Source organism: Sinocyclocheilus grahami, unplaced genomic scaffold (genome assembly GCF_001515645.1).
Source record: "Sinocyclocheilus grahami isolate Dianchi unplaced genomic scaffold, SAMN03320097.WGS_v1.1 scaffold336.1, whole genome shotgun sequence".
Taxonomy (NCBI): domain Eukaryota; kingdom Metazoa; phylum Chordata; class Actinopteri; order Cypriniformes; family Cyprinidae; genus Sinocyclocheilus; species Sinocyclocheilus grahami.
Window position 1 is genome coordinate 629,834 of NW_015505515.1, and position 13,443 is coordinate 643,276.

The 13,443-nt window shown below is 34.9% G+C and overlaps 3 protein-coding genes across 3 annotated transcripts in view; 1 reads left to right on the top strand and 2 right to left on the bottom strand.

The window, feature by feature from the left end:
• LOC107602831 (P2X purinoceptor 4-like) overlaps nucleotides 1–3,847 on the bottom strand; it is an 8,752-nt gene extending 4,905 nt beyond the window's left edge. Inside the window, exons 1-7 of the mRNA XM_016295424.1 lie at nucleotides 3,695–3,847; nucleotides 2,858–3,005; nucleotides 2,637–2,708; nucleotides 2,417–2,489; nucleotides 2,111–2,204; nucleotides 1,449–1,529; nucleotides 615–756 (exon numbers count right to left, since the gene is read on the bottom strand). Coding sequence (XP_016150910.1) covers nucleotides 615–756; nucleotides 1,449–1,529; nucleotides 2,111–2,204; nucleotides 2,417–2,489; nucleotides 2,637–2,708; nucleotides 2,858–3,005; nucleotides 3,695–3,813 — 729 coding nt within the window. The 5' untranslated portion in view covers nucleotides 3,814–3,847. The remainder of the gene's footprint in view (nucleotides 1–614; nucleotides 757–1,448; nucleotides 1,530–2,110; nucleotides 2,205–2,416; nucleotides 2,490–2,636; nucleotides 2,709–2,857; nucleotides 3,006–3,694) is intronic.
• Nucleotides 3,848–5,440: 1,593 nt separating this feature from the next.
• LOC107602830 (taste receptor type 2 member 40-like) lies at nucleotides 5,441–6,436 on the top strand. The gene has a single exon (XM_016295423.1). The coding sequence runs from the start codon at nucleotides 5,471–5,473 to the stop codon at nucleotides 6,434–6,436; it is 966 nt and encodes a 321-aa protein (XP_016150909.1). The 5' UTR covers nucleotides 5,441–5,470.
• A 960-nt stretch (nucleotides 6,437–7,396) lies between these two features.
• On the bottom strand, nucleotides 7,397–8,849 carry gstt1a (glutathione S-transferase theta 1a). Its single transcript, XM_016295425.1, has 5 exons — nucleotides 8,700–8,849; nucleotides 8,350–8,437; nucleotides 8,117–8,267; nucleotides 7,788–7,964; nucleotides 7,397–7,703 (listed from the first exon to the last, which is right to left on the bottom strand). The coding sequence occupies exons 1-5, from the start codon at nucleotides 8,809–8,811 to the stop codon at nucleotides 7,503–7,505; spliced, it is 729 nt and encodes a 242-aa protein (XP_016150911.1). The 5' UTR covers nucleotides 8,812–8,849; the 3' UTR covers nucleotides 7,397–7,502.
• Nucleotides 8,850–13,443: the final 4,594 nt, after the last annotated feature.

Genomic DNA, 13,443 nt, shown 5'->3' on the forward strand with positions numbered 1-13,443 from the left:
ATATATATATATATATATATATATATATATATATATATATATATATATATATATATATTCTAATAATATACACTACCATTCAAATGCTTGGGGTCAGCAAATTTGTTCTTTAAAAAGAAAAAAAAAAAAATTCAGCAAGGATGTGTTAAATTAATAAAAAGCGATTGTAACGACTTATATTTTTAGAAAATATTTATATTTTAAATAAATGCTGTCCTTTTTAAAAAAAAACTTTTTATTCAAAAGTATCACAGGTTCCAAAAATATTAAGCAGCAAAAACTGTTTCTAACATTGATAAATCAGCACGTTGTTGATAAATCAGAATGATTTCTGAAGAATCACGTGACACTGAACGCTGGAGTGATGGATGATGAAAATTCAGCTTTGCGTCACATGAACAAATACTATTTTACAGTATATTAAATTAGAAAATCATTATTTTACATAGTAATAATATTTCACAATATTACTGTTTTTTCTGTATTTTTGATCAAATAAACGCATCCTTGATGAGCAGAAAAGAAACGTCTTTAAAAAACATTAAAAATCTTACTGATCCCAAACTTTTAAACGGCAGTGTATGTCCTAGTGTGCTTGGAAAGAAAGGTTTTACCTCCACTGCCATCTCTGAAAAGTTCTCCTTGGCCTCACTCACAATGTCTCCCAAACGGAAAATGGGGCAGTATGGATTTTTGTAGCGGTTATAAATGCAACCTTTAAGGTCAGTGTCTTTCATTTGAGGCAGGATGTTTCTTCTAAGAGAAAAACATAAATGGATGGCTATATTATCAGTTTTTAAATACTAAATATAAGGAGCGTCCTTCTGCCTAACATTTAATGATGTTTTATTAACAAGGTTCGGGAGGAGCACGATCAGATAATCAACCAATTTGGCACAAGTGTAACTCGTTTAGCTAATCATCCTAACTAGCCTACTTACCTCTATCCTATGACAGTTTTCCGGCATCCACCCCAACTCCTCACTCTTAATCTATTCTCATCCCATACTAGGGATAGGGGGAGTTCTCTGGGTTCGGGCTATATTCTGGGCTTAGGGCCCTCCCCCAGGACAGCACGCCAAAATATGCTTACTATTTGATCAATCAGATTATATGTAAGGGTGAACTCGTGAAAGTTCAATGTTATTGTTACTGCTAACAGTTCATGGTTTATTTTAAGGTGTCCTTGTTACACATTACATGTACTTACTATTATAATAACAATAAATTATATATAATTACATGCAAGTGACCCTAAACCAAACCCTAATCCTAACCCTAACCATATAGTAAGTAGATGTAGTTAATTAATATTACTCAGTACTTAAATGTATAATTACACTGTAACAAGGACACCTTAATAAAGTGTAACCCATAAAGTATGTTAGTGTACCAACATTTGTACTGTAAATATAATAGCATTTGCAACTATAAAACTTGTGTACTACCTTATGTAATTAAATGCTGGAAATCTGATGTTATTCTTGATCATCACAGTGAAATTTTCTGCAGATGCCAAAAGAGCAGACCTGGGGAAACAGAAATGAAAACCTGACATAAGAAAACTTCCGTACACCGAATCTCTGTTCATATAAAACTGCAACTTCCTCAAACAGATTCCTCAAATGTCTCTTTGGTGGCATTGGTAGCTTTGAACTGCAGTGTCAACTGTTTTTTATTCATTTTGCAGCATAGCTGACGATGAGCTGTTTTCTATTGCCAAATAGCTTTGCTGTCACCGTAAGTTTTAATCTTAACTAACAAACAACAACAGTATGCAGGACAAACAGTCAATCAAGAGTCAATCCCACATTCAATTATGACAAAATACTGTCATGAAACTGGTACAGTTCACCAAAAAATGTATATTCGGTCATCATTTACTCAACTTCGTGTCATCCCAAACCTGCATGACTTTCATATTTCGAATGAAAAATGTCTCCGGTTTTTTTGGAACATACAATGAAAGTCATTTGAGACTAGAAATTTGAAAGTCATTTTGAACATAATATCTGCACGTGTTACATACAGGTTTGGAACGACACAAGAATAAGTAAATAATGACAAAATGTTAACTACCCCTTTAATATAAATGAGCACATTACAGCACCTGGGATTCCTCTTGTTCTCAATGGGGCACCAAGCTGTAACATCACATGTTTTCTTTAGTACATCTAACTTCACACAGGCACCTGTTTGAACACCTTAGAGACAAACACAGGAACAAATCTCAGATCATGGAAAAACATCCAATAATGGTTTAGGTTTTCAGTGATATAAAATACAGCTCGGGTAGTGTTATTCGAATATTCAAACAATTCAACATTTAATTTCATATCAAAATAAGATTGGTCTGACATCAAAATACTTCCTCGCAAGCTGCATGACTTAAAATAGTTTCTTTATATAACATTACCATGGCTATGTTGGTCAGAAAACCCTTTCTCACAGTCTTTATCTGTTCGACACAGTTTCCCATGTGGTAGAACCTGAAGTGTGAACATAAAACCGTCTGTTGAATGGATTATATTTGGCTTAAAATGGTAGTGGTGAACAAAAAAGAAAATTTTATAAGGCTTAAGATACATTTTGTATTGTATTATCAAATAAACTGAAATTAGAATAGCTACACTTACCTCGGGGCAATTACCTTGTTTTTGGTTCTTTGTTACAATGACATTTGTCGCCACAAAAAAGGAGTTTCTTCCCTGCCAAAATAAAATAAGAACAACATTATTTATTACCTTTATTTGTTTATTACCTTAACTTACTACCTCGTTTTTAAGAGTCACTGGGATGAGCATAAATCTGTTTTTGTGGCATGAAAAAATTATAATAATAAATGGTGTACTGTTACCTGATATGGTCCGCTGATGTCCACCACATCCCACACAACTTCTCCAATGTCTGGTATAGTTACCTTTGCCACTCCCTTAACTTTTGTGGTGACAGAACTCACTACAAGATCATACTCTTGATATTCTTTATTCCAAAGCATCATGATACTGGAAAGTAAAGACATTACATGCCGTTTCCATTACAGATTTGCGCAAACCTTTGGCGATATTTTATAAATGTCGATAAAAAACGCGCGTGGCGCGTCTGGAATAAACCATAGACTGTATAAAAACATAAACACAAGCATTGAGTGGCCGCAATCAGCTTCAGATGCTGTATCAGAGCCACACTGCACCGCAGACGTGTGCAGTGTAAAGTGTCTAAGCATTAATAGTAGGGAAAGCCCCTTGCACCGGAGCGCGGCCACTTATGAAGTGTTTCTTGGAGGTTATAGTACATTGAAGAATGATCATATGACTTTTTACATACGCCATGTGACCTGTAAATGCGAAAAAGCCGTTTCCATTGCAGTTTTGCGAATTATTCCTTTTTCGCATTGCCTGAAAAACCACCTCATGCGAGCGTTAAAACGTTTTTGCGATATATGGGAGTTTTTGCGAAATTGACGCGTTTCCATTAAGCGTATTTTCAATTCGCGCAATTTGAAGGGTAATGGAAACGCGCCTAATTGACTTGTGACTTCGAATCAAGAATCTACGTTGGTCAGTAACGTTACATGTAAACACATAATAACACGTGTAAATGACTCACTGGCAGTGATTGTACTGTACATGAATGAGCTTTTGTTAAATGATGCGGGGGCGACATGCAAGAAACAGCGGACACAGACACTCACCAAATGAACAACAAGATCACTCCGTTTAACGTCCATTTCAGAGACCCAAGTCTGACGCTCTTGATTTTGACGAGTTTTTGCGTGTCATATTCACAGAGGTTCAGCAAAGTGCAAGGCATGGCGGTGACTTGTAAACACTGGCGAAGGCACGATGACTGCGCGCGGAGTGCAGCTGTGCTGAGCTGAGCTGAGCTCGCGCTGCGCAGGAGAAGGTGGTCACATGGTCTTTTGGAAGACAGTTAGCCTATTTGCCACTCTCTTGCTTGGGACGGACAAAGACTTTTCACTGAGACTAATGTATTCAAAATTATTAGGCTACATTATATCCACTTTCATCTTGGAATCATGCCTTCTCAGTCTTTAACATTATTTGAAATACATTTTAAATAACTAGGCTATTTTTTCTATTTTTAAGAATTCAATTCTTTCTCTTTTTTAATTTGAACTTGTAAAATGAAAAGTTATATTTTTCATTATTTTTAATTATAATGTATATATTTCAATTCATGTATATATAATACACATTTAACATATTTTTATTATATTTTCATTCCATTCACAGCGGCCCCAAAAACAAAACATTTCAAGTTCATTTCTTGACAACGTCATAAAAACAAGGATTATTCCTGCCTAAAATAAGATATTTTTTTTAATTAAGAAAATGTATGTTTTTGAAAAAAGTCTCTTATGCAGGCTCATTTATTTGAACAACAATGCAGTAAAACAGTAATACTGTGAAATGTAAAATTCTGCAATTCCGGGCAAAGCTGAATTTTCAGCAGCCATTACTCTTTAGTGTCACATGATCCTTCAGAAATCATTCTACACTCTAAAAATGCTGGGTTGTTTCAAAACCCAGCATTTTTTAGAATATGTTGATTTGGTGCTTTACAAACAGTTGTGTTTCTTAATGTTTTTGTTACGTATTCTTTTCAGTATTCTTTGATTAATATAAAGTTTTATTTGAAATAAAAATCTTTCATAACATTATAAATATCTGTAATGTCACTTTTGATCAGTTTAACCCATCTTTGCTTAATGAAAGTATTAATTTCTTTGAAAAAAATCCCAAAATTTTGAACGGTATCTGAATGTGAATTTGTTATGAATTTACATCATAAAGGCCAAATCTAATTTAGCTTATTTAACACCATGCACAGAATAATCTTCAAGGTAAAATTTTGAGTTTCTGTCATGTTGTTACATCACAGTCTCATCAAAATACTTTTTTTTTCATCTGTCAAACCATTATCCTGTGGATGACAACGGAGAAACTTGAGAGTGGAAAACTTAAGTCCCCACATCTTCAGATATTTGCATAGTAAAATTGTACAGATTGCATTTTATCCAACATGTTTCCAACTATGTCTAATAGCAAACAAACAAGATTTGAATAGGCAAATTCTGAACACTGATTACATGAACATTCAGTACTGATTGTTATATATACATATAACAACAAATGCAGTCTCAGTGTGTAAGTGACACGCATGAGCTTTATATTCACCATAAGTGAAAAATAGAGATAATATAGTAAATTCACAAATGATCTTGTTTTCCCTGTAATCTGAACTGTAGTAAACATGGTGCATTTCTCTCATTTTACCTAATTTGGGTTTTCAGCTTTGAACAAAGCCTGCTCTGATTCACCCACACAAAGTCACTTTGCATAAGAGATTGAGTCCCTGTTTCTATATAAGACAATGCGCATCTCACCAAACCTCATATCAGTGCAGGACTCCGCTTTGTGTGCTTCCCTCTCTGAAGAGCAACATCATGACCCTCGTTGGGCACGTTCTTTTTTTTGTCGCACTTATGATAGTTGGTGTTTCTGGAAACATATTTAACCTCATTTTTACTATACAACAGCAAGTGAAGACCAGGAGCATTCAGACTGTCGGTTTGATCCTAAATGTCATCTCCATCAGCAACATTATCTTGGTACTCGCCACCTTCGCATTGGTGGTTAGTGTCTTTCAGAATCCCCAAATTTGGTGCATCAGGCCATATCCTTTAGCTATTCGGACTGAAATATATCTAATGATGAGTTGCAGCTTCATCAGCTTCTGGGCCATTGCATGGCTGAGTCTCTTCTACTGCATCAAAGTTGTGAATTTCTCCTCTGAGTGCTTCCGGGCACTGAAGAGGAACATCTCCTCTGTGATCAACGCTGCAGTGCTGCTGAGCTGTGTGTTATCCTCCTTGTTGTTCTTTCCTATGTTCTCACTCGACGTTGTGGATTCAATGGAAAAAAATCACAACGTGAATGACATCGCCAACTTGACCTGTCCACAGCCCTCCTTCACTATACAGATGAACGCAAACGCATACGCTGCTGTTATTATTTGTCTCCTCTGCCCGATCCCTCTGATGATCATGCTGCCCACTTCTATCAGAATGGTCGTCCATCTATGTGCCCACACGCTGGCTCTCAAGAAGAACCAGACCCAGGTGCAGGGATCTGACTCGTACATCCTGGTGTGCAAGATCACCGTCTCCCTGGTGGGAGTTTATATGTCCACTCTGTGTATCGTGGCTTTGTTTATCATTATAAGGTTAATTGGGCAATTGATCACCTACCACACCTTAGCCAGTGCCTTTAGTTTTTACAGTGGCATGACTTCTCTCCTTCTGACAGCTTCAAACAGGTATCTGAAAGAGAAGCTCTGGAGTCTGTTCTGCTGTAGGAAGACAGAGGAACAAGCTAGCCAAAGCCAGACAGTTGTGACAGCGGATGTTTGATATGATCAGGGACTTGAATTATTCAAATCAAACACTTAATGTTTTTAGTCGCATAAAAATAAAGTAAGTAATAACGTAAACATAAAATTAAGATTTAGTCACTTTGGATAAAATTATCTGTTAAATGAATACTTGTAACTGTTACTAATTGATTGACTTTATACTACAGTTTGCTGAATAGTCAGGAGAATAAGCAACACAGTTTCATAGCAATTCTTAACTATTTTTATATTTTGGTGATTTGGTGGCTAATTTGTTTGAATCTCACTCTTATGTTTTCGTGTGCTGTGATAATAAAACCTTTTTTGTCTTGTGATCTATGTAGACAGACATGTAGTCGTATATTTTACTGTGAAAAATATCAATACAATTTCTATGTATTATTAATATGAATTCTGTTCCTGAACAACTGAAAATAGCTAAAGACTATATTACTCATATGTCATACTTATACTGCAATTGCTGTTACAAGTTTGAGTAACACTTTATTTTATATAATAAAAAAATTTAATAACAATATATAATAATAACAATAAAAATTATAAAATAAAAATAAATTATGGATAATTAAATGCAAGTAAGCCAAACCCTAATCATAGCCCTAACCATATAGTAAGTATATGCAGTTAATTAATATTACTCAGTACTTAAATGTATAATTATACTGTAACAAGGACTGCTAAAAATAAATTATAACTCAAGCTTGGGATGGCACGTGCATTTTGGCTTTACCAGCCTAAAATCTATGCTTTCTTAAGACTATCTGAGCATAAGAAATAACATGTATTGAACAGTTCATGTAAGAGTTTTTGCTAATTTTAAATGTATTGTTTAAATGTGAGTTTTTGAGATTTTGGTATTTCGCCATTCAAGACAACACACAACATAATATATGAATGCACTGTAAATTGTACAAATGCATACATTTAGGCATAATTTGTATTGTAATGTTTTTATTTTGAATACAATGATTTCAATACTATAATATTTTATAGACCGTGTTTGATCAAGTCCATAACTTGAAAGATATTTTTTAATACTAGATTATTAGACCATGCAAACAGACTCAGTTAAACATTTTCTGTATCCTTAGCTTGAGAAACTCTGGTAAACCTTTGTTCTCAAAGGTTTGTGGCAGTGTATCAACATTCATGATAACCTTATGGGCTTCATCGAAGACTTCCACGCTGATCTCCTTCTTAATTCTGTCTCTCCAAGCACTCAGAGCAGGTCTGCCTTGAAACACATCTAGACCTGTACCGACCGGCTTCAAGACACACAAACAGAATTGGTAAATATGTCCTGTTTAGGTAAAGCACTTGGTCTAAGAAATCAAATGCACAAAATGTACCTGCATTATCTCCACGATGGCTACAAGATCAGCCAGAGATATTTTATCTCCAATTATAAAGGGCCTGCTTTGCAGAAACTTGTCCTCAAAGGTTTTCAAAGACGCGTTGAGGTCCTCCACGGCAGCATCCATCTTCTCCTTAGGCACCGGGGCCCCAGTGACTGCAGGCAAGACCCCCTAGAATTGGGAAATATTCGTTTGACTGTGGGTAATGCATGCATTAAAGAGAGTAAAAAAATAGCTAAAAGAAAGCTTGCATAATCACAGTTTACTCAGTACACACAAACACAACAAATGATTGGTTTAATGTTTAATAAAGCGACTCTTACCCTGAACCAGAAGACCTTTGACCCATGAGTTCTTATGTTCGTGTGCTGCCAGGAGAGAAACTCGTCGACTAGTGCACGCTTCTGCAGGTCAGCTGGATACCAGTGGTCAGGAGTGCGATGTTTCGCTCCCAAGTACTGCAGTATAGCTATACTATATAGAAAGTATACAGTCTTAGTGTCTTACAAAATCTAAATACGTATCAAATGTAAATCAGGGTAACAACATAGCCTACCTCTCTGTTAGAATAAAATCTCCATCTTTGAGGACAGGAACTTTCCTTATGATGCTGACCTTACCAAATTCCTCTCCATATTGTTCACCTTTAGAGCACAGAGAAAAAAATATAGGTCTGATGACTAATGCAGAAAATACAAAACTTTTTCACTGGAACCAGAGCACAATGGAATAAAACTTAACTACTTAAAACTGTGCTTAAAGTAAAAAAAAAAAAAATTTTTACATGATCAACGTTAAAACATTAGGTTTAGATCAAGTGAAACAGCTAAAGGTTATAATTGCAGATTACCAAGTATACATGCACAATTCCATAAAACAGCTACATAAAAATAAAACAAAAATCACCTGCAGATAAATCCACGGTTTTGAATTCAAAGGGAATTGTATTTATCTTGGCAAATAGGAAGACGGAGCGGCATGGCTGGGAATGCAAATCGAGATACAGTTCCAGTGGCATTTTGGCTGGGTGTCCAAGATGAGCGATTCGCCAGACTTCTCACCCTCATATGTACTGTATTTATGCTCCGCCCTCCATGGGTCAGTGGTACAATGTTCTTGCGACACCTAAAACTAGGTTACCATGTTGTGGCTGTCGGCTTCGTTTATCTAATTATATGCTTTTGATGTTATGATCAAAGACAAATGGCAAGAGCTGAGAAAAACTTTGCATGTCATGAGGAATTTGTCTGAGATATCGTGAAGGGACGAGAGCGAGAGATAGCATATTGTAAAGAAACTGAGTAGAAACTTCAAAAATTGCTAATACGTGCACTTTCCCCCTCAAATATAATGGTTAACTTGATTTTCTGGGTGTTCTAGGGGGTTTGCGTCAAGAAAGATTGCTGTAATATGCTAAAGTCCATTCAAATTCACCCCATCCGTGAATCTTCCTAAGTCTTATGAGCAGTTTCTTTAGTTAATTCTTAATCACTAAAAATATTGCAGTCATCAAAGTAGTAATTTGCATTTACCATAATATTTTAAGAGCATTGATATATATATATATATATATATATATATATATATATATAGGCTACCAAAAAAAATAGAATTAGACAGATTTTTATATGCAAAACCTGCTTATATTTTAGATTTATGTCCTGTTTTTAGTAATCGCCTTCAGTGATTCAGTCGTCTTTTTACCCGCCATTGCATGTATTTTCTCCTATTACTGTAGCCTAATTTCAGCAATGTAAATTTAAATCCATATACAGAACTTTTATGCTTATAGGCTCTTATTTTACAGGCATCTTTCCAGCATCAAATGCTTTACAAAAAAAAAAGAGAGAGAGAGAGAATAAGAAATTTTGGAATATCATAAAATTCAGATTTTTCTGTTTTAGATTTGACTGTATATTTTACTTTATATACAATTATAAAACCCCTCCAGGTTTAAAGAGCCATGTGCACTTATAATGACAGGTCAGAAAGTTTCATAATTTTTAATTGAAGAATTCTGCCACATGATGGCGCAAGAACACTTTTTCTTTTCACAAAAGAAAATTTTGACTCAAAAATCAGTACAGCAGCACCTTCTGGAGCAAAGCAGTGAGTGCGTAGTATATCAAATGTCCAGAAATTAAAATTAATTTACTCACCCTCATATCATTTCACTTCCTTCTTGGAGAGAACGTTATAATGATCTTTTAGTCTATTATGGAAAATCCGTAAGCTCTATAGCATCAAAGGAGTGCTATTTCTGTAAGGGGAACCAGCAGATTGTCATTATCAGATACAAATTAAATCACGTAAACTGCTCTAGACTGATAATTATATCCAGACAACTTCCTAAAACCCTTATGGAGATAAATCAGAAGTTACTTTGTGTTGCACAGCCTATCCTCATTTGCCCTATATTACTGCTAAGCATTCAAGCTCAAAGGTCATTCTAGTGTGACTTGGAGTTGACCTTCTCAGTGAGGTCAGACTGTGAGTGCACAGTTTGGATTTTAAAAGAGTGGGTTTTTGTTGGTTTTGTGTTGTATTTCAGAGGAAAAGTACAATATTGAGATGCATATACCCTTTGATACACAGTAATGGTATACTGACAACACCTTTACACCATATTACACTGCATAGGGAAATCACAAGCCCAAATTTCAAATACCATATTTAACTCTTCATTGTTTTCTGTGTTTAAGTGTTAGATCATCCACCACAGCCCCATCAAACTCCAAAGAGAAGTAAACAAAGAACGCTCGTGGTTTGGAAGAATCAATATAATGGTTCTGGTGAGGCCAGTGGGTTTTTCCTGCTGAGGCTCCCAGCAAGACTTCACTCAAAGTCTGGTTTGAATTTAAAAAGGCATGTGGTTCCAGATTATAGCAGATAAGAACCATAAGGTCTGTGTAAAAATCTGGTTGAGATTGTTTCTCCATGTTCTCTCCTATAAATGGAAGATGATATTAACAGATTCACTTTTTTATTCTTCTGAGAGACATGCAATGCTTGTGCTTGATCTGGTGGTGTATTTTCTAAACAATCCCAAAGAAAAAAATTGCATATGCCTTTTTAAGGATTAGTGTTTTTGTTTGTTATCATTCAAGGAGTAGCAGATGACACAACACTGCTTCAAAATCTTTTGCTATCATTTTACAAATTTGAGGTTGAATGAGAATTTGATTCTCATTCAATTTGATAATATTTACTTCAATGTGCCTTGAAATGTTCTCATAGTCTAAATATAAGTAAATAAAAAACCTTCCCATGTAACATAAGCAAGTTAATGTTAATGTTAGTTAACATTAGTTAGTACGTCATCTAACATTAAATAAGCAATGGATTACAGTTTTTTTTAATTACAGTAGGTATTTTTTAATAACTGTTATAGTTTTAGCTTATGTCCATTAAATTATACTAACACAACTTCTGTTAAAATGTTCAAATTAATATTAAATATGATTAAAAAATGCTTTGGATTTTTATTTGTTAGTTCATGTTAATGTATAACTAATGTTAACAAATAGATATAAATTTTACTGATTGTATTTAGGCTAAACAAATGATGTTTAGTAATGTTAATCTAATTGGTAAAAAGTTCCATTCCATCATCCTTGTGGTTTTATATTACCTTGTGGTCAGATTTTATTCAGGCGAGGTAATGGGATGCAAGTTGTGACTATCTGGGCTTCCTGTTTTCCTCTCTAACTCATTTGGGGAAATTCTCATGAGCTCATCCACATCTATGCAGGTGAACTTTCCTGGGGTTAACCTACTGTATACACCTAAAATAGCCATATCATGTATCATATCACTGCATCATTCATGTAGCCATATGAGAAAGTGAATATGTTTTCCAGCTTTCTTTAACAAATATGATAATGTTGTGCTTACATAAGCATTGTAGGTTGACGCAGTGACAAAGCTATGAGCCCTTAGTCCAAGAGGCTTACCAGGGGAGGGAAAAACAACATCTGAGGCTCATGGTGGGGCATTAAAAGTAAATGAAGCCTCATTAGTTTTTGTGCTCTCCTGCACCTGCATTTTGATACACTCTACAGAGTAAAAAAGGCAATTCAAACATTAACTTAGACATAAATAAGCACTTTTCATAATGTAACCTATTAATCTGTAATGACCGATTTGAAAGATTGACTGTGTGATTATTGTATTGTGCTGCAACCTCTTGATCACAGCTAAAACAATGGTATGTTTCTCATTACAGACACTGACAAAAATCATATGTAGAATGTGCAAAGATCTGTGGTCTTTTCAACACTTCTGTAAACAGAATTCAAAAGCCTGGGTTTCTTTTTTGAGGCATTAAGGTATTATATTGGCTTGTTGTCATGTAAACTCAAATGAGATCTTAATTATTTTTATTTATTTTTATTTTTTTGTGGTTAGTAGTCATGCATGGTGTGATTTCATAGTATTCTTCAATGGGGTGTTGAATGTAAAATTAAGTACGTTGCAAAAAATAATGAATGCAATCAAAGTATGATTTTGCCTGTAGCTAAGAGTAGGTTTCTCTCTGTCATTTGAAAGGTGTTTCTTCCTAGTGTTTGGGGAGCAGGGAAATAGAAACCTCTGAGTTGAGTTTGAACCAGTTTTTCCATTGAAAATATCTATAAAAAAAAACATAGAATATCGAGTTTAATCTTTTGTAATTTACTAAAAACTGAATCTGAATGAACTGATATACTACAGTTCATTCAAGTGTGAGAGGCTGCATCTGACATCAAATACTTCTTTAGGCCTACTGTTTAGTAGTTCACCTGCATATGTGGATGAGCTCACAGTGGAGAATTTCAAATGAGTTGGAGAGGAAAACAGGAAGCCCAGAAAGTCAAAATTTGCATTCCATTACCTCACCTGATCAAAATCTGACCACAAGTTAATGTAAAACCAAAAGTTTTTGAAAAGAGTAGTTTGTCCGAATTCACAGTATTCATAAAACAGTAGGCGAAAAGTCCCGGATGACGAACGCGATCGCGAACGGACCGAGGGGGGCCCCACTCCCTAACTCGCACTAGTCAGCTAAGGACGGCCCTGTGCGTAGGCCTACTTTTTTAATGTGCACTAATTATTTATTCAAAAGAAATAGGCTTCCTACACAGAGAGTATGCAATTTCGGACGCAGCCAGAGAGTTTATTTTGTTGTTTACATGAATAAATAATCACTCAAAAAGTGAGACAAAACCGCGGATCAGAGATGGTGCATGGGCCCTCACCTCTGAACTAGCCTATATTAATCTAACATCATATAGACTATGCATTATATTGTATTATATTATAATATCATCAAGTGTTGGAAAGGTTACTTTGGAATTGTTTCAGTTTACAAGTTAGGCTACCCTATTTAAAATGTAATAAGTAATGTAACTATTTCAATTACTTTATTAAAGTAATGTAGGTAACTGATTAAAATGTGGAATCATTGGCATTTTAGTACACATGTAAATATGTGATATTGTGGTTTTTGTCCTTGTGTGTGTTTTTGTATGTTGTTATTGTTGTGTCTTTGTTTGGACCGAGTGTGTCCTTAATAAAAAGTTTGATGATTACATTTGATTAATTTTTGATTAATTTTCTACATTTTCTAAATTTCAACTGTTAATCATTTTCAAACATTTAAACCAGGCAGGGT

Coding starts and splice junctions, on each gene's coding strand:
- LOC107602830 (XM_016295423.1), top strand. CDS start 5,471: ATGACCCTCGTTGGGCACGTTCTTTTTTTTGTCGCACTTATGATAGTT.
- gstt1a (XM_016295425.1), bottom strand. CDS start 8,811: ATGCCACTGGAACTGTATCTCGATTTGCATTCCCAGCCATGCCGCTCC. Junction 8,268..8,349: donor GATTTTATTCTAACAGAGAG/GTAGGCTATGTT, acceptor CTTTCTATATAG/TATAGCTATACTGCAGTACT. Junction 7,704..7,787: donor CCATCGTGGAGATAATGCAG/GTACATTTTGTG, acceptor TGTGTCTTGAAG/CCGGTCGGTACAGGTCTAGA.